Source organism: Gracilinanus agilis, chromosome 4 (genome assembly GCF_016433145.1).
Source record: "Gracilinanus agilis isolate LMUSP501 chromosome 4, AgileGrace, whole genome shotgun sequence".
In the NCBI taxonomy this organism is placed as follows: Eukaryota; Metazoa; Chordata; class Mammalia; order Didelphimorphia; family Didelphidae; genus Gracilinanus; species Gracilinanus agilis.
In genome coordinates, this window is record NC_058133.1 from 82,880,146 (window position 1) to 82,903,600 (window position 23,455).

The window sequence follows — 23,455 nt, forward strand, 5'->3', positions numbered from 1 at the left end:
ACATGACTGGAAAAAAAAAAGACTGAAAAACAACATTTATTTCAAATGTACTTTATTTAAATGCATTTACATACATTTATTTCTATGTGTTCTCAGTCCCTGGCAAATGATAAATGTTTAATATGTATTTGCTTGTTGGGTAGTTAATTGATTGACAATCCAGGAAGATCTGTCTATATTGTAGCGCAGTAGCCTGACAAGTTTCAAAACTACTCTTTGTCAGGTTTAGTTGAAAGGAAAGAAAATGATGCTCTGCTTCTTGCCCATTTGGATGTTGCTTCCTTGATACATTCCCCACAAGCTGCCAGAGCCATTTACCATCTCAGAACAATTTGTTCACTTCACTCAGAAATTACAAATGTGTTTTGTCCAATAAATCTAAATATATTTTGTAGTAGTCATTTTTCTTAATAGAAGTGTTTTCCAGATGTTGCCCAAGTCTAGTCATCTGGGCCTCCTTCCAATAAATGTGGAAAGTTTGTTTTCATAGGTTGTCACTGTTGCTTTGGTCTAACCTTTTAACTAATTGGTTCATCCCAATATGTTTGCACCAATATATAAAGCTTCCAGGACATCAGAGATACACACATGTCCCTTGCCCGGTAAGTAAAGAAGTCATCGTGCTTTCTTGTTGAGTTCTGACTTTTCAGCTCAGAAAGGAGATACCTTGTTGAAGGTTTTTAGATAACTTTTATAGAGAGAGTAGTTGAGAAATTTGGAAATTTTCTAGGGAACCACTTATGTGGTGTTCATTTATTAAAGGGTTTAAAAAATATGTATTAAATAAACTGTTCAAATAAATACTTGAGATGGTGGAATCCTACAAAATTTATTGTACTAAATGTTCTTGAAATTACATTTTAATTTTCATTCAGTGACAATACTTAGTCATTCTTAAAAGTATCTTAAAATGTTAAATTTTAACTTTAAAATTTAAGGTTTGAGTTGTTCCATTTACAAAATAAAACATTTTTAATCATTAAGCTATTTGGAAATGATTGAGGACAGGTTAATTTGAGTGTTGTAATTTAGCCTTTTTATGTTTGTGATTTAAGGAGAACAGTAGCAAATCTGAACTGATTATTTTGATATGGTATCCTCAGAATGATAAAAGCTCGATAATAATGTCATTTTCATCATGTTTAAACTAACAACGCTAGAATAAGTCTAGTATAGTGTTATAAAATTAGTTAGTCATCTCCTCCGAAAAACTATAAGCACTCTAAAATATTCCTGATGATATAACACATAGCTTTACAATGCAATGGCTTTTAAAAATGACTAGTCTTCACCTCAAGTAGACCGATGTGGTCCTTCAAGTCAGTCATTTATTTCTTTGATATTGCTTTTCAGAGAAGATTCAATACCTGAAAACAGCCATGGAATGGAAATTGCTTCCTGTTCACCTGTTGGTGTTTTTTCTTTTCTTGATACAAGTTTCTTCTCAAGGTACTTTAACCAAACAAAGCTCTGAAACTGTTTCTTTCCTGTTCTGAATCCTTCATATGGGGATTTCCACTTAAGAACAATGGCACGGCATTCTGTTATCGATACTGTGACAATGGGAATTTACCATTTTTTAAAAATCAGCCATTTTTGAAGTTTTAGCACACTACCTACCATCAGGAAAATATAAAAAGAATACATAAACTAGCTATTATGTTTATGGGAGAGGAGAGAGGAGGAAGGAGAAAGTGCTCCCTTTTCCTCTGTATTTTTTGTAATGGGAATGTCTTTATCATGGTTGTTTTTCCCTCTCAGCATTTCAAAATATTTCATCATTATCTGCAGGGTAAGATATTGTAGAGTATTCAATAGATGTCATGCTTTAGAATCAAGAACAACTGCATTCAAATCCTGTCTCTGAAACATAATAGCTGTAAGATCATTGGAAAATAACTTGCATGTTCCAGCCAACTCTCTAGGACTGTAGATGAAATACTAACTTGTATAATTGGAGAGAGTTTCCATGCTAGTATCACCACACTATAAAATCACATGGCAGTTACACCCCTACAAAAAAAAAAAGAGAGAGAGAGAGGAAAGTATGGGATAAGGTTATTTAAGGATTAAATTAAATTAACACTTCCTGCTTTATCCTTTGGGGTAAAAAACATAGCCCTACCAACTACTTGGAAGAAATAGTTTTTGTGACCACAAGAAACATCACTGAAATAATTGATTAAATAAGTGAAAAATTAAATTAGATTCTTTGGGTCAATATGATGGCAAAATAGCTTAACTAATCTTTTCATTGAATTAATTTAATGGACTGATTGATTATTTTTCCATTAGATAGTCCTGGTCTCAGTGTGGGAAAGTGTAATGAATGAATGATCACTATTTTTCTAATGCAATATCAAGACTTAAAATATATGTATATGCAAATATATATCACATAATTGAGAGCTAGGAGAAATATCAAAGGTAATAACCTTTAATAACATAACTTCTTTATTTTATAATTGAGGAAACTGAGGATCAGTAAGGTTAAATGATTTACCTAGGATAGTAAGTTATAGAAGTAGGATTTGAACCAGTAATTGGATCCAATGTTCTAAGTGTCCTATGGCTGAATCTGTAACTAAATGCTTTTTTGAAGGGGGATCCAAATATGGGGTTCCATACCTTTCCTCATCAATAATCCAGCTGTAATTTAGAGATTTAGAGAGTTACCTGGGATATTGAAAGTTTGAGTGGTTTTCCTTGAAAAAACAAACCTCTGACTTCAAGCACAAGAGGTTGTCTACTCTGCCAAATTTTCTCTGACCTGGATAAATGTCATATACATATGTTTAGAACATATATTTTAATATACACATAGAGTGATTCTGCATTTAAAAAAGGCTCGAGTATGTACTTTTTTATTAAATTCTTTAAAATATCAGATTTCTATGAATTGATTTCCACCCCCACCCCCTCAGGCAAGCACTTTCATTAAAATTGAGATTGGACATGATATAGTAAAATTACATTTTTAATGTTCAAATGTTATAGTAAATAATGAAAATAAATACTGATTCCTGATTGTTAAAATGGGAAGAAAAACTACTTGTGCTAGATATCGGCTCCATGGTGCTCTTAGATTGACGAAAACAGATATAAGCTTCTTAACATAAAGCTGAGCAGCTCAGTGAAGGTGAACCTTTCTATGCCGTGAAAATAAAATTTAACACAATGCCAATTTAATACTAATTTCACACACATATTTACAATCTAGTAAATGCTTCCTTCCTTCACAGTACTTTAAATTGTAATGATTAAACTTTAAAAAAAAACACAAATGTGATTAATGAGTGATGACATAGAAGGTAAGATACAAATTTCCTTTTTGAGAATCATAACTTTCCTACCAAGCTGATTTTTCACTTGTTCCAAAGGTTTACCACTCATAAATGAGTTTGAATATCTGGTTTTTGTCCTGTTTGCTGCTTTCTTGCCTTCTTTTTCAAACCATTTTCACTCCTCCCCTTCATATATGTACATAATGTATACATATGTGTATGCATATGTATATGGAAACGTATGTTTGCCTAAGAGGCTGAAAGTCATCCGAGTCTTCCATGTGATGTTTGTGGGTTTTGCTATTGGTGTTCTGGGTTCACTACCTTGAGTCTTTTTCAGCACATTTCAGCGTCCCTCTAGAAAGCAAGGAATTTTTTTTTATTCTAGCAGATATAGCAGATAAAAGTAACTGTTGTATAACCACAGCTGTGTGTCTCAAGGAGATTATTAAGAGGTTTTTCTCCTGTTTACTGCTTGATTATTGAAGGGCAATTGTGCTTGTGTGTTGTGGTTTTGTTGCCTTGTATAGTTCCTTTTGTTACTTTTACTTTCATGTTGGGATTTGACTAATTTTCACTCACTTGATCTCTGAGTGTGAGTAATTAATTGACTTCCCAAAACCTTAAAGAATGATGGTTCCTTACCCCAAGATCATCTTGTAGCAGGAGTTGCTGGGAGAGGGCCTGATGGCGTAGCCAGCAAATATTTACATGGGATCCAAAAAAATGTGCTTTTCCACTCCTGGTAGAGGAACTGACATTGGTCATAATGCTGTAGCAAAGAACCTCATGAACTGCTTTTTTTAATGCAAAAACTATTGAAATGCCTAATGAGTGAATTCTCTCATTCCTAAGAAGATGACTATCTGCCTCCATATTTTGGAATCCTTGGAAGGAGAAAGTGATATCATTGACAGACAATGGAATAGCAATCATGAACCCTTTCTATAATATCTTTTCCTCTCTCCATTCAATGGGTACATAAACCAAACCTGCCCACTCCCCTTTGTCCAACTTCTCACCCCAAACCCTCTTCTTTTTTATTTTTTGCCATTCGATGTTTCCCTTGGTATCAGATCAACTGGTTTGGTCATGTTTACACCAGTATTGTGTAATTTTAGATTTACCAAGCTGTGCAGGGAGATGTGGGGAAGGGTATTCTAGAGATGCCGCCTGCAACTGTGATTATAACTGTCAATACTACATGGAGTGCTGTCCTGATTACAAGAAAGTCTGCACAGTGGGTAAGTTCTTGAGCCCAAAAGGCCTTCTGCAAAGGAGCACTGTTCCCTGACATCCCTCCCTGTGGCCCTAGTGTCCCTTTTTATTTTGGAATGGGCTTCTGTGTTTCATCTCATTGTTGCATGTCTTTCCTTCCCCTCGCATAAATGTTGCATTTGTTGTATCTGAAAACAGCACTTTGGTTAATGAACCAGACAGAAAAACTGACTCTTACATAGAGTTCTATGAAGTCAACACCCTTCTCTCATCCAAAATTCTGTTCTAGATGTGGATGGCAGAGCGTACGTATCTATACTTTTCTTTGTTATATATGGAAAAGTTCTAATTCATAATTATTTTTGAAAACTTAGTATGTTTATTTGGTCAGAGTGGGGTCAAGGCATTTGGCTCTAGGACATTCATGTAAAGAATACATTATTCATCTGTTTAATATTGGCCATCAGAATGGTAAATAACATTAAACTATAAACAAGATGGTAGCCAAGGTAGAACCTCAGTTAAAGTTGTGATCTCTAAAGTAATTTGGAAGTCAACAATGGGTAATATTGTCTCAACTTGAAATTAATTTTAAACCATTTTGTCTTTAACACAAAATCAATTTCACATTCGATATTGTGGAAATCATTATTGGGACTTGTTGAAGTGTCCCTTGCTTTTGAACTTACATGTAAAGACAATTGCAAAGTAGTTCAACAAGGGTACTAATTTAAATGTACCTAAATTAATTCAAAGTTCTTTTAAATATGAATGATTTTAAATGACCAGAACCCATTGTAAATAGCCCATGCTGTGGAGATAAATCAGAATTATTCAAATGTATTGATGTATATCACATTCATTTTTGGTGATGCATAATACAAGATCTCCAAGTCTAAACAAATACCCACTTATATAATGTTTGATATCGTGTAATCCCACTACAATAATTGAGATAAATCCTGAGAGTTTATCTTAATAAAATTTGACTTCTAGTGGACATAAAACTTAGAAGTAGTGGAATTGGGGCAGATAGGTGACTTGGTGGATGGAGAGCCAGTCCTGGAGATGGGAGGTTCTGGGCTCAACTCTGGTCTCAGACACTTCCTATTTGTATGACTCTGGGCAAGTCATTTATCTCCAGTTACCTAGTCCTTATAGTTCTTCTGCTTTGCAACCAATACTTCATATTCATTCTAAGACATAAGGTAAGGGTTTAAAAAAAAAGGAGTGATAGGATCAGTGTGAGAGGAGGTAGTAAAGGTAGGAAGTTTCAATTGGATAATCATATTCTGCAACAGCAGTATCAAATTCAAATACAAATGTTTAGCTAATCAGTACACAAGGATTTCTATAAGTCTAATATATATCATATATCATATATAATATATATAATATTAGTTTTAAAATGTAATAGTATCTATGTTTTATTATATTTTTATTTGGTTTTTTAAGTACTTTACAGCTACATTTTAATCTGGGTCTGGTTGCACTCAGGAATTTGGTGGCCCTCATATAACCCTCCAGGAACATTTCTGACACCTTTATCCTATGATATAGGCATTCCTGATTTACAAACACCTGAAAATATCCTAGACCTACAAACAGCTGGCCTAAGTCACACTAGGAACAGGATTAAACTCCATAGAGTTTCCAGAGGGTGAAAAAGATTCCTTTTTTTCATGTACTTTATGTGGTTTTCCCTATGGCTGTTAAGATAGAGCTGTTAAGGACAGAAGGGATAGTGAAGACACATTTCTGGTGTTTCCTGGCTCACCTAAGCAGACCTTTCCATAGAATAATGGTATTAAAAACATTTTTAAAAATAATGGTATGAATAGAGTTAATATTCCCAGAACAGTCTTCAAATAACTATTTGAGCCATAATTCTGGACTATGGAATTACTTCTGAATTCAGGTGATATAAATTAATATAAGAATCCAAAATAATAACATTAAACTAAAAATCACAAATAACTATGGTATTTTATAGAATCATAGAATTTTAGATTTAAAGCTAAAAGGGACCTCAGAAACTATCTTGTTCAACTTTATAGACAAGGAAATTGAGTCTTAGAGAAGTGACTTGCTTAAGGTCATACAGATGGCAAATGGCAAAAGTAGCATGTGAACCCTCTGGAGCCATTACTTTTTCTATTATACAATGTGGTTCCTTCCAACATAATTTATATAGGCTTTTATGGATTAGCTTGGAAATTTAGCTACCATGTATACAACATTTCCACTTTGGGAAAATGCCATCCAAATACCAAATAAGAATTGTTGAAATTTACTCTGGAATACAACTTGTCTGCAAGTTGTGGCATTCCTTTGTATATGGTGCAATATGAACAGAATTTCATACATATACACATATGCACACATAATAATTTTTTCCTAACATTTTGCTCTGGGTAGAACTATCCTGTAAAGGTCGTTGCTTTGAGTCATTTGCCAGAGGGAGAGAATGTGATTGTGACCCTGACTGTAAGAATTATGACAAGTGCTGCCCAGATTATGAAGACTTCTGTGAGAAAAGTAAGTATCTATCACGGTTCCAGTCAAAGGCTTCCTCCAACATTTGTTTACCCATCTATCTCGTTCTATATTGAATTTTTAGCCTGGCTATGCTCATTAATTGATTACTTCAGTTAAGGCAGCTAATATCTAAAACTGATTGCTTCAAGGTCATAATTTGACAAAAATCTATACTATTCAGTGGGGATTTTCTATAATTAGAATATTATTTCATAGTATGTTATACAAAGAGTATGCAATATTATCATAATGCTGAGTATACAATAATATTATAGTAGTAATACTATATATGAAATAGGTCTCTATATTATGGAAATAACAGGTGCAGTCCCTACCCCTAACCTTACCAAAACCCACTAAGAATTTTGTTTAAGAAGGAAAAATAAGAACAACAAAAACCTTCAATCCCTGATTAAGTCTTTTGAGGAGCTTTTGCTTGCAAAATCCCTTTGGTGAAAACAAGTTACTTTTGGGAAAGTGAATAAAAACCTCTTGTATAATCTTATCTTTTTTTCTTAAACATTCTTCAAACACCTGATAAGGGAGATCTGGATTCTTTGGAGGAGAGGAGAAAGATAGGGAAATGGCTAAGGCAGCAGAGTCCACTGGTAGATATTGGCTGGTCAGTGCTTTAATTGGAGCAGATCCCAAAAAGGATGGAGACAACACCCTCCTAATTAAACACTTGAGCTCAGAACCCATGCAGCTATCAGAAGGACTAGAGGGCTCTCACTCAGACCATTGGCATCTGTGTGAGCTGTTTATCACGAGAGATGAGGAGAAGGAGGGGAGGTGTTTGGGTGGGGTGGTAATGAGGGGCTAGGGAGAAGTAAAGCCTTGCAGAGAAAAATATCTCATGGATATAAAACTTTTTGACCAAACCTTTGATTTTCCAAAATGCAAAGATATTTTATTTTCCCAAATTACACGGTATAACAATTTTCAACTCACATCTTCCAAAATTATGAAATCCAAATTTTCTCCCTCTCTCCCTCTTCTCCCCCCATCTTGGGACTGGTAAACAATTTGATCTGGGTTATACATGTATTTATCATGCAAAACATACTTCCATATTGGTCATTGTTGTAGGAGAATAATCATATAGACGCAAAACCCCAAAATAAAACCATAAATAGACTAATGTGAAACATAGAATACTTTGATCTGAATCTGACTCCAGCAGTTTTTTCTCTGGAGGTGGAGAGGATTCTTTGTCATACATCCTCCAGAACTGGCCCACATCTTTGTAGTGCTGACAGTCATAAGTCTTTCACAGTTATTCATCCAGACCTTTGATTTTTGGAAGGATGAGAGAACTCTCATTGTGGGAAAGTGTCTACTAAGGAAGAGGGGAAACTCATACTTAACATAATCTTAGAGGGTGGCCTGAAGGCCATGTGTGGTTTAGCAATGTTCCCATGATTGTACAGCTAATGTATGTGAGAGGCAGGGTTTGAACTTGGATCTTCCCATCTCCAAGCTAGTCCTCATTATTCTGGGCCATGCCAGCAAGTGCCTTGTCCAATTACCTTTCTTTAAGGCAGAATATAATGCAGAGGGATAAATGGATAATATCTTCTGATGTCTGAACTTTAAGTCTTACAGAGGTATGCAATGTCCTAACTAAAGAAAAGGATGTGTATGTGGGGGGGGGGGGTGTCAGAGTGGGGTGTACATCAACTTGGAAAAGTACCTTTGTCCGACAACAGACTAATTCCTGAGTTGTGGCAAAGTAGTTAAAAACACTGCCAAGAAGGATCTTTTCAAGAGGAAGGAAAGAAAAAGATGAAAGGGTATTCACAAAATCCCTTTGTATCAAATACCATTAAAACTAAGATTTCTGTAGAAACTAAAGATTTGCCAGCCTTAGGCAACATCACACTCATTTCAAGTAATGTTAGTTACAATGGAAATACAATAAATCACAGAAGTTGGACAACCTTTTGTTCATCTTAGAAGGGATTGACCCATAGCTAGTATTCCATTTTTTTTTGCCATTAAGAGCCCCATAGCATAAGGTTTGGATCCACTTATCATGCTAATAAAGTAATTTAGAAAAGTGGTTGCAGTTATAGTCCTTTAAAAAGCAAGAAATTATGAACAGATACTGATTTCTCTTAAATACTTCCCTGCCCAGATGGCTCTTTGGCAGGGTTTCTAGTAACTGTTATTGCAGGCATTTCTGAAGTGGTCTCTCACAAAGACTGTTATAACTGAGCTCTGAATGACTATTTGGTGATGGAAGCTGTGGTATTTGATAAAGCAGCACTAGTCTTTTTTTCCTCATCACCCTGGTTTTGTTTTTTCTTTGGGCTCTCGTTTCTTGGGTAAAATATATAATATATCCTTTGACATCTTGAAAATCCCACCATGTTGTTTTTTGTGAGTAAGGAGCAGAAGGATAATGTTTGTGGAATCATAGGATTTAGTGCTGGAAGCAACTTTACAGGTGATCTAGCACATGTGAGACATTATGAACTAATTTCAGAAATGGAAGTGTCTTGGTGGTCAGCCAGTACAATCTCTTCATTTAATAGATGGGAGAACCAAAGCCTAAAGAAGTTATTAAGAGACTTTTTCTTGCTCCAACTAGGTGATGCCATAGTGTAAGTGAGCATACTCATTTCTTGCCTCAGTCCGATGTTCTTCTCACCAGTTTAGTTATTATAGCATCATAGATCCAAATTTGGAAGGGTCCTTAGACTCCCTCTAGTCTAGTTTTCTATTCCTACATGTGAGTAAACTGAGGCTCAGTGAAGTGACTCAACCAGAGTCACACAGATAATAAGTACTTGGCAGAGCTGAGATTCAAAATTAGATCGTCAGACTCTCAAGTTCATAGCTCTTTCCATTTCATCACACACAGTGGTGATTTAGAACAACCACCTTCACAAGTGACTCAGTTACTTATATCTGTAGACTAGCTGCTTAGGAATCTACATGGACCTGATTTCAGAAACATTTGCACTAATAATGAGATAGATTTGTAACTAAAGGTGAAAGATGTATTCAAAATGAAAAGGAATCCAAGTGTAGCTGGATTTTCTACTACTAGTTACATAGTTTTAAGAGTGATATGGTGGGGGCAGCTGGGTAGCTCAGTGGATTGGGAGTCAGGTCTAGAGACAGGAGTTCCTGGGTTCAAATCCGGCCTCAGACACTTCCCAGCTGTGTGACCCTGGGCAAGTCACTTGACCCCCATTGCCCACCCTTACCACTCTTCCACCTATGAGTTAATACACAGAAATTAAGGGTTTTTAAAAAAAAGTGATATGGTTTGTGAAATTGATACTAACTGATTGATCTTGTTTGCTCTCAGTACATAATCCGACAACACCACGGCCACCTCCAAAGATTCAGCGGCCATCTCCAGAATCTCCTCAAACCATCAAATCAACAACTAAACGTTCCCCAAAAACTCCAAAGAAGAGGACCTCTAATAAAGTGGTAGAATCAGAGGAAATAACAGAAGGTAGGAAGAAGATGAATGTGACAAAAGGAAATTTTCCCTAAGCAAATATGCAACATGCAGATGATGGGCCGGTGTTAGCACTTTATCATGGAACTGTGAAAAGTTAGGAAGATTCAAACACATAAAAGACTGGTCAAATTATATGGGGGGAAAATAGCTACTTATGTAACATTTAAGGTTTGTGAAGCACTTTACAAATATTATCTCATTTAATTCTCACAACAACCCTATGAGGTAGGTGTTTTCTCTGTTTTATAGATGAGGAAACTGAGACAAGACAGAAAGCAGTAACATGACTTGCCCACAGAATATAGCTTTCTAGTGTCTGGGGTAGGACTTGAAGTCAGATCTAGTACTCTAGACAAATAGCTACCTCTATTTAAAATGGGTATTTTAAAAAAAAAGAAAGTTATCTTTCTTTAAAGTGCAGGTAAAACCGAAGCATAACCATTGATCTCTCTTTGGTTTCTTAAACCCAAAATTGAAATTTGGTATAAATCTACATAATTTTAAAAGTCCGGGGAAGGCCTGCCCTGAGTTTGACTTCTAAGAATGTTGAGCTTTTGGAGAGTGGTAGCAAGGATGGAATATGAGAAAGAAATTGGTCTAACCAGTGCACTTCTCTTCTTTCATGACTTTGAAAAGGAATCTGTGGGGGCAGCTGGGCAGCTCAGTGGATTGAGGGCCAGTCCTAGAGATGGGAGGTCCTAGGTTCAAATCTGACCTCAGACACTTCCCAGCTGTGTGACCCTGGGCAAGTCACTTGACCCCCATTGCCTATTAAAAAAAAAAAAAAAAGGAATCTGTACTGTGTAAGGAACTACTTGATTTTGCCCTTCACTCAAATCAATGCAGGCCACAGACATTTTTTGAGCAATAAAAAGACAGGCTCCATTTTTATTTTATTTGATCTGGATGGATTACTGTGGAAAAGTTACAGTTCACACGAAACACTTCTTTATTTGATTACAGAACATTCTGTTTCTGAAAATCAAGAATCCTCCTCTTCCTCTTCTTCTTCTTCCTCTTCAACTGTTCGGAAAACCAAGTCTTCCAAAAATTCAGCTGCTAATACAACACCCAAGAAGAAACCTAAAGGTTTGAGCATTGATAAACATCTAATGCTCTATCAATGCTAACTTAAGATTTTATAACTTGAAAATATTGGGTGGAGGCAGTATGATTTGGTGATTTTTTTTAAACTGGGGACAATAACCATGTAATATTGTTTTCAGAAGATACTAAATGAAGATTTCCAGAAGATGTCTTGTTCTCTAAATATAGTATGTTTGAATAAAATTAGAAAATGTAATGCCAAAGGGAGGATCCTATAGAAAACTAATGACAAACCTTTTGTAGAAAATTACTGAGAGGAACAAGGAATTTCCCAATCTAATTCAGTTCTTAATGTCTCTACTATGGACTTCTATTGGAGATACAAGAACAAAATATAGTCCCTGTCCTCTGAGCACACACACACACACACATACTAAAACTTAAAACTTCACTATGACTTTTCGGATATTATGTATGTGTATATATGCACATATACACATATGCACATACATATTTATATACATATGTATGTATACATATATGGATTACCTATATATGTGAGTTTATATACAAACACACACACAGCTAGGTCCTAATTAGTGTGAATAATGATCCCTTGAAATGGTTGTATTTATTCAAATTTGTATCATTTGAAATTATAATTCTATAATATATAGCCATTGGTTCCAGCCCAATGGAAATATGAAAATATACAATGTGAATTCAAATAGTGCGACTACTTTGAGAAGTAGATTTGCCACAGGTAGGAGGGGTAAGAGAAAGGAGAAGGAAGGCTCAAAAATGATTCCAAGGTTTAAGCTTGAGTAATTAGATGGTGAACTTCCATAAGAATAAGTTGGGTCTAAGAGAGATAGGAAAACCATAGAGAAACACTATTTGGCAATTCCTAGTCACCTTCAGAACTCAAAAGGTTCTGAGATGTATGAAATACCATTACCTTTTGGCATTACCATCTCCCCTTTTCCATCTTCAGCTATTCCTCAGAGTCTAGAACTATTTTTATTTTTGTACAAGATCTCATATGTGATTGTTATCAGAATGCCATAGTTTGTGAGATACTTTGATTTCTTGTGACTATCTCTAATGTTTAGAGAGTAAACCCAATTAACAACTTCACTAAACTTTCATTCAAGTTACTGGACTAAAATAGTTCCAGCTTTGATAGTATTATTGTTTCTTTGTGTCTGGATAAAAGGACTTGAAAATATAATCCAGGATGAAGGGAAGGACAATTAAGAGGGAGAGGAACAGCCAATATTTTCTGATTCCCTGTGGAAACATTGCATATGTCTTCACTTCTCAGAAGAGGTGGTGTTATGAAAGGCCAGTGTTTATGCCTTAACACAAAAGTTAGCCATGGAAGAATGGAAAAGGATCTCAAGTTCAGAGAGTGACCCTGCCATTGTAGTCATCTGTAAACAGAGAAGAGAATTTCTGGATTATGGTACAATGATATTTGGACAGAGGGAAATACATGGTCCATGGTCTGGAGAAAGCTGTAAAAATTAAACGAGTGGGCCTTCCATTTTTCCCATTTTATCTCCCTATTTACCAGACTGTCTGCTCATATAAAAGAACCTTCTCCCAGCTTTCTTGTCTTCAAATTATTCTTACTGCCTCTTTTTTCTTTCTTTTCTTCCATCTCCAAAACCCTACCTACCATTTTTTTACTCTATATCCCCCTCTTACTCTATTCTCTGATGCTCATATATACTTCTCTTCCCAGTCAGTAACTCTGCCCATGCTATTTATTCTCTCCTCTGTCAGATGCTCCTGGAATACTTTGGTCATATTGACCATAGGGACCTCACATGTATTTTCCTCCAGGGTGTTGTCTACATCACCTGAAGTCTTAAGCATCTTGGGAAAAACTGAAGGAGGGATATACTTTTTGGTCTTTTTTTTCTACTGCAGAAGTCCACATTGGTCTTGGTATGAGTAAGAATGGAATAGATAAAGTATAATAGCTCATAGACATATGTATACAGGAAGAAAGAATTGGAGCTGAGACAATAGTGTTTCTTGAGAAAACAGAAAAAGGAACTGGAATTAGAGGATGAGAGAGATAGAAAAATAAGAGAAGAGAAGAAATGAAGAGAGGGAACATTTGAGAAAGGACAGTCATACTACCATAAGGAATGGACATACCCATTTTCCCTGAAACTCCATAAATTACCCATTACTTTATAACAAGAATATCTTATACTTTTACAATGCTTTTTACCCATTACATTTTTCTTTCTATAGACATAGATGACAGCACTGTGAGGCAGGGAGGACAGGTATTTACATTACCATTTTAGTTATATGAAAATGGAAGCCTAGAGAAGTTACATGTCTTGATAAGAGTAATAGAACTAGTAAGTAAGAGAGGCAGGACTTGTATGTAAATACAATATAAAGACCATTCAAAGAATAACTTTAGATGTGCATTTTTTCCGTAGCTAAAGATTCAAAAAAGAAGAGAACTCCAAAAGAAAAGCCTACTCCAGCACCTCCTGTTGTAGATGATACAGGAAGCGGGATAGACAATGGACCCACTGCTGTTCCTACCTCCAAGCCCAATAAAGTCACCACAACACCCAAAACAACCACAGCAGCACCACCAGTAACTCCCAAGGACAGTAATAAAGTCACATCTAAAGAGACAACTGCAACAACTGAAAAGGAGACATCCACAGCTGCTAAAGAGACATCAGTTGTAACAAAAGAGGTGACAAGTACAGATAAACAGACCTCAACCACAGCCAAAGAGACAACAACTTCAGCCAAAGAAACACTACAGACTACAGAGACAATGACAACTGCCGAAGATCCTAAGCCCACTCCTGAGGAGCCTAAGCCCACACCTAAAGACCCCAAGCCTACACCTGAGGAGCCTAAGCCCACACCCAAAGACCCCAAACCTACACCTGAGGAACCTAAGCCTACACCCAAAGACCCCAAGCCTAAACCTGAAGAGCCTAAACCCACACCCAAAGACCCCAAGCCTAAACGTGAAGAGCCTAAGCCTACACCTGAGGAACCTAAGCCTACACCTGAGAAGCCTAAGCCTACACCTAAGGAACCTAAGCCTACACCTGAGAAGCCTAAGCCCACACCTGAGGAACCTAAGCCCAAACCTGAGGAACCTAAGCCTACAACTGAGGAACCTAAGCCTACAACTGAGGAACCTAAACCTACACCTGAGGAGCCTAAGCCCACACCTGAGGAACCTAAGCCTACACCTGAGGAGCCTAAGCCCACACCTGAGGAACCTAAGCCTACACCTGAGGAGCCTAAGCCCACACCTGAAGAACCTAAGCCTACAACTGAGGAACCTAAGCCTACACCCAAAGACCCCAAGCCTACACCTGAGAAGCCTAAGCCTACACCTAAGGAACCTAAGCCTACAACTGAGAAGCCTAAGCCTACACCTGAGAAACCTAAGCCTACACCTGAGGAACCTAAGCCTACACCTGAGAAGCCTAAGCCTACACCTGAGGAACCTAAGCCTACAACTGAGGAACCTAAGCCTACAACTGAGGAACCTAAGCCCACACCTGAGGAACCTAAGCCTACACCTGAGGAGCCTAAGCCTACACCTGAGAAGCCTAAGCCTACACCTGAGGAGCCTAAGCCTACACCTGAGGAGCCTAAGCCCACACCTGAGGAACCTAAACCTACACCTGAGGAGCCTAAGCCCACACCTGAGAAGCCTAAGCCTACACCTGAGGAACCTAAGCCCACACCTGAGGAACCTAAGCCTACACCTGAGAAGCCTAAGCCCACAGCTGAGGAACCTAAGCCCACACCTAAAGATCCCAAGCCCACACCTGAGGACCCTAAGCCTACAACTGAAGACCCTACAACCTTCCCCAAAGACACAACTTCTGTTCCTACTACACCTGAAGTGACTACAGTTGCTAAGGCTAAAATAACAGAAAAAGATAGCCCTACTACACCAAAAATTACAACTGCTACACCTAAGGTGATAAGTACAACCACTAAAGTTACAACAAGAACAGTCAGTTCACCAAAAGTAACAACTAAAGTGACAACTACTGAAGCTAAGGCAACAACTACTGCCACCAAAGTGACAACTACTACCACTAAAGAGAAAACTACAACAGCCAAAGAAACAACTGCTACATCAAATGATAAAACTACCACCCCTAAAGTAACAACTCCAGCTCCTAAAAAACCAACTCCTAAAGTGACAACTGCCCCTAAAGTGACATCTACCACCACAAAAGAGACAACTACAACAACCAAAGAAACAACTACTGTACCAGATGAAACTACTCCTGCCTTAAAAGAGACTCCTAAGCCTAAAGTGACAACTCCTAAACCTAGGAAAACAACCACTACAACAAAAGAAACAACTACAAAGGCTAAGGAAACAACTGTTGTAACAAAGGACAGAACTACTCCCATGGTTCCAACTCCTGCCCCTAAAGTGACAAACAAGAAGACTACATCTGCACCCAAGAAACCAGTAACTACACCTAAAATCACAACTACAAGTGAAGAAATGACCACCTTAGAGACATCAACATTAACTGAACTGAACCCTACAGCAGCGGCTGAAACTACCCTTCAAACCACTCCTGGATCCAACAGAAGACCAAATTCAGAAATAATAAACCCTTTTGCCATACCAGAAGTCACCCCAAAGAATGAGGGTTTAAATATTTTTGAACAGGAGTCTTATCTGAAACCTAGACCACCTGTGTTTGTTCCAATAGGTATCCCAGGTTCTAGCATCTATGTGGGAAGACCCAGGCAAGGCATTAGTGATGTCCCAGTGCTTTCAGGTAATTTGAACAGTTTGATATTCTTTTATATTTTTATTGTAATGATATGGAATTATGTTGCATGAAATGGTTAGTTTTCAACATCAGGGAAATAAATATTCCATCAGACTAGCCATGAAAAGAATCAAAGGAAAATGATAAGGTTGAAAATCTGGAATTGGTTTACTTTGATATTCTTAATAGATGTTAACTTATTGAGGCTAGTTCTAGAGATCAACCCCTGAAAATGGGGAATGGTGATTTTTTTTTAGATTATTCTAAAAATAATTAGAATACTTTGGTTCTTTGTTTTTTTAAATGAAATGTTTGAGAGTAAATTATTACCAATCCATAAGAGTTTAATATGTCTTGTAAACCTAAAAACAACAAAACAAATAAGCAAACAACCCCTATAAGCTCGCCAAAACTTCAAAAAGATACTTCAAAAACTTTGTTACATGGGCACAAGAACAGTCCATTTGATAGTTTCAGTAGTCTTTGAATTGAAGAACTCTGTTTTTCTACCAGCTGCAACTGAGGTGTTTCTGGTATCTTGAACCTGTCCATAGTTGAAATATTTCTCTAGGTGAGGGAGACTAAGTCTTTTGAAACCAAGGGTACTAAATGGTACAATGGCCATTCAGTGAGCCAAGAAATTTCATGGTGAATATATAGATCTTAAGGGCTCTACATTTCTTTATTGTTTAAAAAGTTGGTTGAATTTTAGTCTGCACTCTGTTTTAAACATTTTATCTTTTCACTAACATTTTTAAAAAATCTTCAACCTTACCATAAAAGATGAAATGAAAACTTCTTTAATACTTAATACTTTAGTAAACTGTGAACTGGTTAAGGGTACTCCCTCAGGTTCTCAGTGGTACTCTCTTCAGTAAATTTTCCTCAGGAAGGCCACCTCCCATGTTGGGAGCCTTCCTATAGAAGTCTCTTGATATTACAAGAGTATACATATTACATTGAGCACATAGTCTTTCTCTTTTCTGAACTCTCCTCATCCCTCTTTAACCTAATACTCCCCCTTTTTATTGCTGCTTTCTGAGTTGAGTTCTGAGAACAATAATTAAGACAATCCATCCATTCCTGGCAAGGACATCTGAATCAATTGCCTTATTATCCTAATCACCATTTTCTATAATTTTTCTCTCCCAAACAATATTCCCTGCCCACCACTCCCCTCTCTTGTGCTGTCTTCTTCTATTAGAATGAAATATCCTTGAGGACAGACTGTTTGCTTTCTTGCATTTTTATCACTAGCAATCACCACCATGGTTGGTCCACAGCCAAAAATAGATTAGACTTCTGATTTCATTGAGATAGGGAACTAACTCCCAGGTGAGGGAACTAGCTCTACCTATAAAAGTTGGCACTTCTGTTGTAGTTTATAGCCCTAGAAAGTTACCTAGAGTGAAGACAGATGAAATGAGTTACCCAGGGTCACAAAGCCAGTATAAATAAGAGTTCTTCCTGCACCAACATTCTATCTACTGTCATGCTGCCTCTGGTAAGTCCTTAATCAATGCTTTTACTTTCATTCATTCATTCTCCTTAGATCTTTCTATATGACTCCCTTACTTTTCCTGTCATACTTATTTGATAATCGCTTATGTCACTTCTCACATATAATTATTCACTGGTAATGTGTTTAGTCTACTAACATGTACTACAATAGCTCTCAATTGTCCTTAGAATAACCTATAATTGTTATTCTTTGGAGATGGTGGTATTCAATGACTTATAATGGAAATATGTAAGGTTTCAAAATGTTTTTGTTTTGGGGAGAATATTATGGTGATAGAAAGCAGTACAAAATTTCCTAAATGCAATGATTGTTATCTTTACTACTTTTCAATTCTTGATCTAATTTATTATTCATCTGCAAAACTGAACGACAACAAAAAAGAAGGCTTTCTACATTGGGTTAAAGTATCCTTACAGAATCACAGAGTTTTAGACTTGGATTTGCAAATCATCGCAGAAACTATCTGTCCAAGGTCACATGAATAAGATTATGAAATATATGATCTTCTCATGACCTTTGAAGTTCAACCCCATCCTTTCTGGTTTGAATTATTATCTAAAAACAGAATAGTTAGGATGAAAAAACACCTGTGTAGTAGAATCTGGAGAACGAATGAAAAAAATCTTTTTTTCTTCTTGTTATGTTCAATAATTCCCTTCCCTTGCTCTGCTCTGCATTCTCCCACCATATATTTTATACTAATTATTTCAGATGAGACTAACCTTTGCAACGGGAAGCCAATAGATGGACTGACTACTTTGCGCAATGGGACATTGGTCGCATTTCGGGGTGAGCTGAACAGAAAAATATCTTTGTCATTGTTTGATTTTGTGTTATTTATGAAAATAACACAACTGTGAACTATTTTGTCTTGGGGGTGGGGAGGATGAGACTAGATCTACTTGTTGGAAAAGAGATTCATTTATATAATCCTTCCAGACATTGGGACTTTCTGATATTATTTGTAAAATATGATGAATGAAAAATGTGGTTAACTACCAGGAACCTGAAGTGATATAAGAACATTCAGAGATGCATTCAAAATACTTGGTCAAGGAGGATATTCTCAACTCATGAAATCATGCTATGGTTTTATTTCAGGCTGATTAGTACAATTTCAAAATTTATATTCCCTGACATCCCTTTGAAAAGACATCTTGTTTTTGAGATGTCATCAAAGTTGATGCACAGATGTGGGTTTATCAAAAAGGCAGGAAGGGAAGCAGATGAGTTGTTGGTCACAAGTAGAAAGTTACAGCATAAATTTCAGTTTTGTTAATCCTTATTCCTTATACTTGGACCTTAATGCCTGTTTCACAGATCCATTAGTTTTTCTGAGCTGGGTACCCCCTCCTCCTATGTAGGCTGCAACTCTACCCCAATCTTACTTGACATTCTTAGGGAATGGATGTGATTAAAAATGTCATCATCTTGAGTCTAACTTTCTGGATTTGGACCTCTCTGAAAATAGCTAGTTGGTCCTTGGACAACTGACATAGACTGTTGCTAGGGTCTGGCAATATTTCCAAAGATTCAAGGTCACCACACCATGATAGAAGAGCTTGAGTTGGACTTCAATGGAGAATAGTTCACCTTGTAATTATCAGATTATTTTAAATCTAAAAGTCTTGATAGTAAAACTATCAGTCCTTTCCTGAAAACCCCTCAAATTTATTTCTTGACAAATTTTAATAGCTGTGATATTATCAGTTTGAAAATGTTAAGATTTTTACATGGGACAAGAATGATCAATAGTGCTAATAGTTTATTCATATAGTGATTTATATTTTTCAAAATGTTTTCATCCATACAAGGAAAGCTGTCTTGAAGAAGTTCCAATGGTAAATTGACATTTGGGATCACATTATGACTAGCTTTACTCTTGTCTTATTTCTTAGGTCATTATTTCTGGTTGTTGAATCCATTCACTCCACCATCACCACCTCGGAGAATTACTGAGGTTTGGGGCATCCCTTCACCCATTGACACTGTCTTTACTAGATGTAACTGTGATGGAAAGACTTTCTTTTTTAAGGTGAGGAAAATAACTTACCAAAGGAAAAATGGCAGCAGAAATTTTGCTCATTGATTGATTACTGGTCATGAGGATTCAAAAAGATGGGCTAATGTTGTCTCACAGAGCAATTCCCTTCGTTTTTATTATTGTTAATAACAATTAATTGTTATTGAATCATTGTTAATGAGAGGAACAACGAAACCTAAAGATAACCCACACAGCTAATGAGCCATGTGTTTCTAGATTCTTTCTTCTCTGATTCATAAAAAGATGAGCTGTCTCAGGTATAGAATTGGGCTTATCTCCTAGTAGACATATGTTTAATGATTCATCAGTATGGGCTATTCCTCCACCAATAACTGAAAACTTTATACCTTACTACAAAGTATTGTGAATTGTTCTGGTCAAAATTTAACAACAAAAAATATTTAGCTGTAAAACTTTCAATAATGAGCCTCTAAATCCAGCGAGGATATTTCTCAAAATGACAAGATATTCACTGGGTCCATAATGGACTTCTCTAGTTTGATAGGACACACTGAGTAATTTGTGTCCTGCCCTCCCCAAAATGACCAATAACTTCTACCTACCCTACCAATAATATTTCATATTAATCTCGCTCTTCGTGTACTCTCCATTACTGTCAAATTGGTGGGTTAACTATTCTCCATATGTCTCTTTCTTCCTTTGGTCCCTTTGCACAAATGCACCATTTTCCAGAATGCATTCCCTTCGCTCCATTTCCTATAAGCCCTACCACCTCAGACGCCAGTTCCCAAGTTAGGCTTTTCCCAATATAAGTCCTTCCTTCTACTAGGCTTAATAACACTTTCTCTTGATGTTTATATTACCATGTTTCTCTATATATACATTGTATATAATAGTGTTATCTCCCTGAGGGCAGAACTATTTCAATTTTGTTTCCTTCCTAACATCCAGCAGCACACAGGCACTGGATTTAGATTTCATTGGCTGGCTCCTTACCTTATTCCATGTTTGACTTTGGACAAGTCACAACTCGGTTTCTTTATCTATAAAATGAGAAGAATTGGACTAGTTGCCCTCTAAAGTCTTCCCCAGTTGGGTTCTGTGATTCTAAATGAATTTGAATTACCTCTGCACCACAATGGAGCAGTATTAGAAATTAACTTACAAAAACAAAACCTTTTCACTATGTTGAAAGTTTTACCATAAGCATTTATTTTTTGAAGTATTTATTCAATTCTCCCTGCTCCCCCAAGTTCTACTAATATTTTCGGTTTCATATTATAGGATTCTCAGTACTGGAGGTTCACCAATGATGTAAGAGATCCAGGTTATCCTAAACCTATTGTTAAAGGATTTGGAGGTCTAAATGGGAAAATTGTGGCAGCTCTGTCAATAGCTAAATACAAAAACAGGCCTGAATCGGTTTATTTTTTCAAGAGAGGTAGGTAGTGTTTAAAATTATCTGCAGATTTCATTATGACACTTTAAAGACATGTACAAAAGTCAGCATATTTGGTAGCCAAAGTTTTGGTTGCCAGGGAAACATCCATCTATTTAACTTGTGTTTATTACACGTTTTACTGATATCGAAGGTATTTTTTGGCTACGGCTGCCTTGTACGTGGGGAATATTGGCCTGAGAGTGAAGTGGTTTGGGTTCTAATGGCCAGTTTTACTCCTCATTTGCTGTCTGATCTTTGGAAAGCTGCATAACATTTTTAGATTCCATTTTTCCCCGATTCATAAATTGAGGGGGCTAAATTGGGTGAACACAAAAGTTGCTCTCTTTGCTAATTACTTTGTAATTGTTTGATGATTTTTACTTTAATGCCTCTTGGAATCACTTTTTCGGGTGCTTGAAGCATAAGAAATATGAATAATAAACCAGTTCATACTTTCAAAGGTACTTTTTACCTTTTCCTAAATGAACAATTTTCACATTATAGTCTATTTCTGTATTAGGTGGCACCGTTCAGCAGTATACCTACCAGCAGGAACCAGCTAAAAAGTGTTCTGGAAGAAGACCCACTATGAACTATTCAGTTTATGGAGAACCCGTCCAAGTGAGGCGTCGTCGCTATGAACGGGCTATCGCTCCCTCCCAGACACATACCATCAGGATAAGCTATTCACCTGTCAGAGTCACTTATCAAAAAGGTAAACCACACATTTTCTTACATATCCATCTCTCTCAGTTCCAAAATGCCCGGCTTGCCTGGCTTCTTACAGTTGTTAGGAACAAATGAAAATTTAAATGATTTGGCTTCATGTATTCAGGCCACATGTAAATACCTAAGCGGTCCCAGTTTGGGGGGTCTAGACTTTAAAATTATTGCCACTATTTAGTTATTTGTTTGATGCAAAACCCTTATTTCCCAGGAATCACCCAAAGGTCAGGGCCATATTGTTGTTACCTCACTTCTCTGGGTCTGGGAATGGGGTTTCAGTTACTCAGGTTGGTTCATGGCCTGATCTAAGTTTATAATCGATTATTTGAACATCTTTTGTGATATATAAAAATGTGACACACACAGGTTTCCTTCATAATGAATTTAAAGTGAATTCAGTTTGGAGAGGTCTTCCAAGCATGATTACCTCAGCTATTGCACTGCCTAATATCAGAAAACCTGATGGCTACGATTATTATGCCTTTTCCAAAGGTAAGCGATTTTAAGATAAAACTCAATAGCTACATGAGCTGTCTACTCAACCATAAATTAGTTAAGGCAATTGAAAACTGATAAGTATTTTTGTTATGACCATTTTAAATTCAATCAGATATTTAAAATATTATGCTCCAGCATTACTAAGCATAGAATTGGGAAAAATTAATGATTTAAGTTAACTAAATTAATTTAATTAGCCTTAATTTTTCCCCTCAGTACTTCATTATTTTATATATTAGTATGAATACTTTTTGGGGGGGGGGAGGAAGGGGATGGAGTGGGTTGAATAATTTGACACATGCCATGTAAATTAATTCAAAAAGGATTTCATTTGTTGCTTTAGAGTAAGAGAACTTGGATTCAAAACTTAACTCTTTCACTGACTATCTGAAGGATGTTGGGAAAGTCCTTTAACCTATCTGGGCCTCAGTTTCCTATCTATAAGATATCAGGGATGGACTAGATCAGTGATGGGCAAACTGCGGCCCATTTCAGATCCTTTCCTTTGGACCCCTCTTTAAAAAGTTTGCCCATCACTGGACTAGATGATCAAAGATCTAAATCCATGACTCTTATTGCTTTTGAAAAATGTTCATTTAAAAAAAATTTAGTAGTATTAGAAACAAACTCAAAGTTCATATTTCAAACTATTAAGTGTCTTATTTGTCAGAAAATGCAATGTTCAAGTGGGGCCATAGGACCTTTGTGGAATAATGAAAGCAAATTGTTATTTTATTTAAAATTTTTTCTTTTAATCTAGATCGCTACTACAACATTGATGTACCTACTAGAACAGCAAACTTGATCACCACCCGTTCTGGACAAACATTATCCAATGTCTGGTATAAATGTCCTTAAATCTGATTCAAAAGATGATATGAAAA

General features: G+C 36.5%; 1 protein-coding gene across 1 annotated transcript; it reads left to right on the forward strand.

The window, feature by feature from the left end:
- Nucleotides 1-1,379: 1,379 nt before the first annotated feature.
- Nucleotides 1,380-23,430, forward strand: PRG4 (proteoglycan 4). Its single transcript, XM_044675777.1, has 12 exons — nucleotides 1,380-1,449; nucleotides 4,406-4,528; nucleotides 6,921-7,040; nucleotides 10,360-10,512; nucleotides 11,485-11,610; nucleotides 14,034-16,385; nucleotides 18,613-18,690; nucleotides 19,800-19,936; nucleotides 21,191-21,347; nucleotides 21,868-22,062; nucleotides 22,440-22,565; nucleotides 23,332-23,430. The coding sequence occupies exons 1-12, from the start codon at nucleotides 1,380-1,382 to the stop codon at nucleotides 23,427-23,429; spliced, it is 3,735 nt and encodes a 1,244-aa protein (XP_044531712.1). The 3' UTR covers nucleotide 23,430.
- The last annotated feature ends 25 nt before the right edge of the window (nucleotides 23,431-23,455 follow it).

Coding starts and splice junctions, on each gene's coding strand:
- PRG4 (XM_044675777.1), top strand. CDS start 1,380: ATGGAATGGAAATTGCTTCCTGTTCACCTGTTGGTGTTTTTTCTTTTC. Junction 7,041..10,359: donor TGAAGACTTCTGTGAGAAAA/GTAAGTATCTAT, acceptor GTTTGCTCTCAG/TACATAATCCGACAACACCA. Junction 22,063..22,439: donor CAGAGTCACTTATCAAAAAG/GTAAACCACACA, acceptor TGACACACACAG/GTTTCCTTCATAATGAATTT.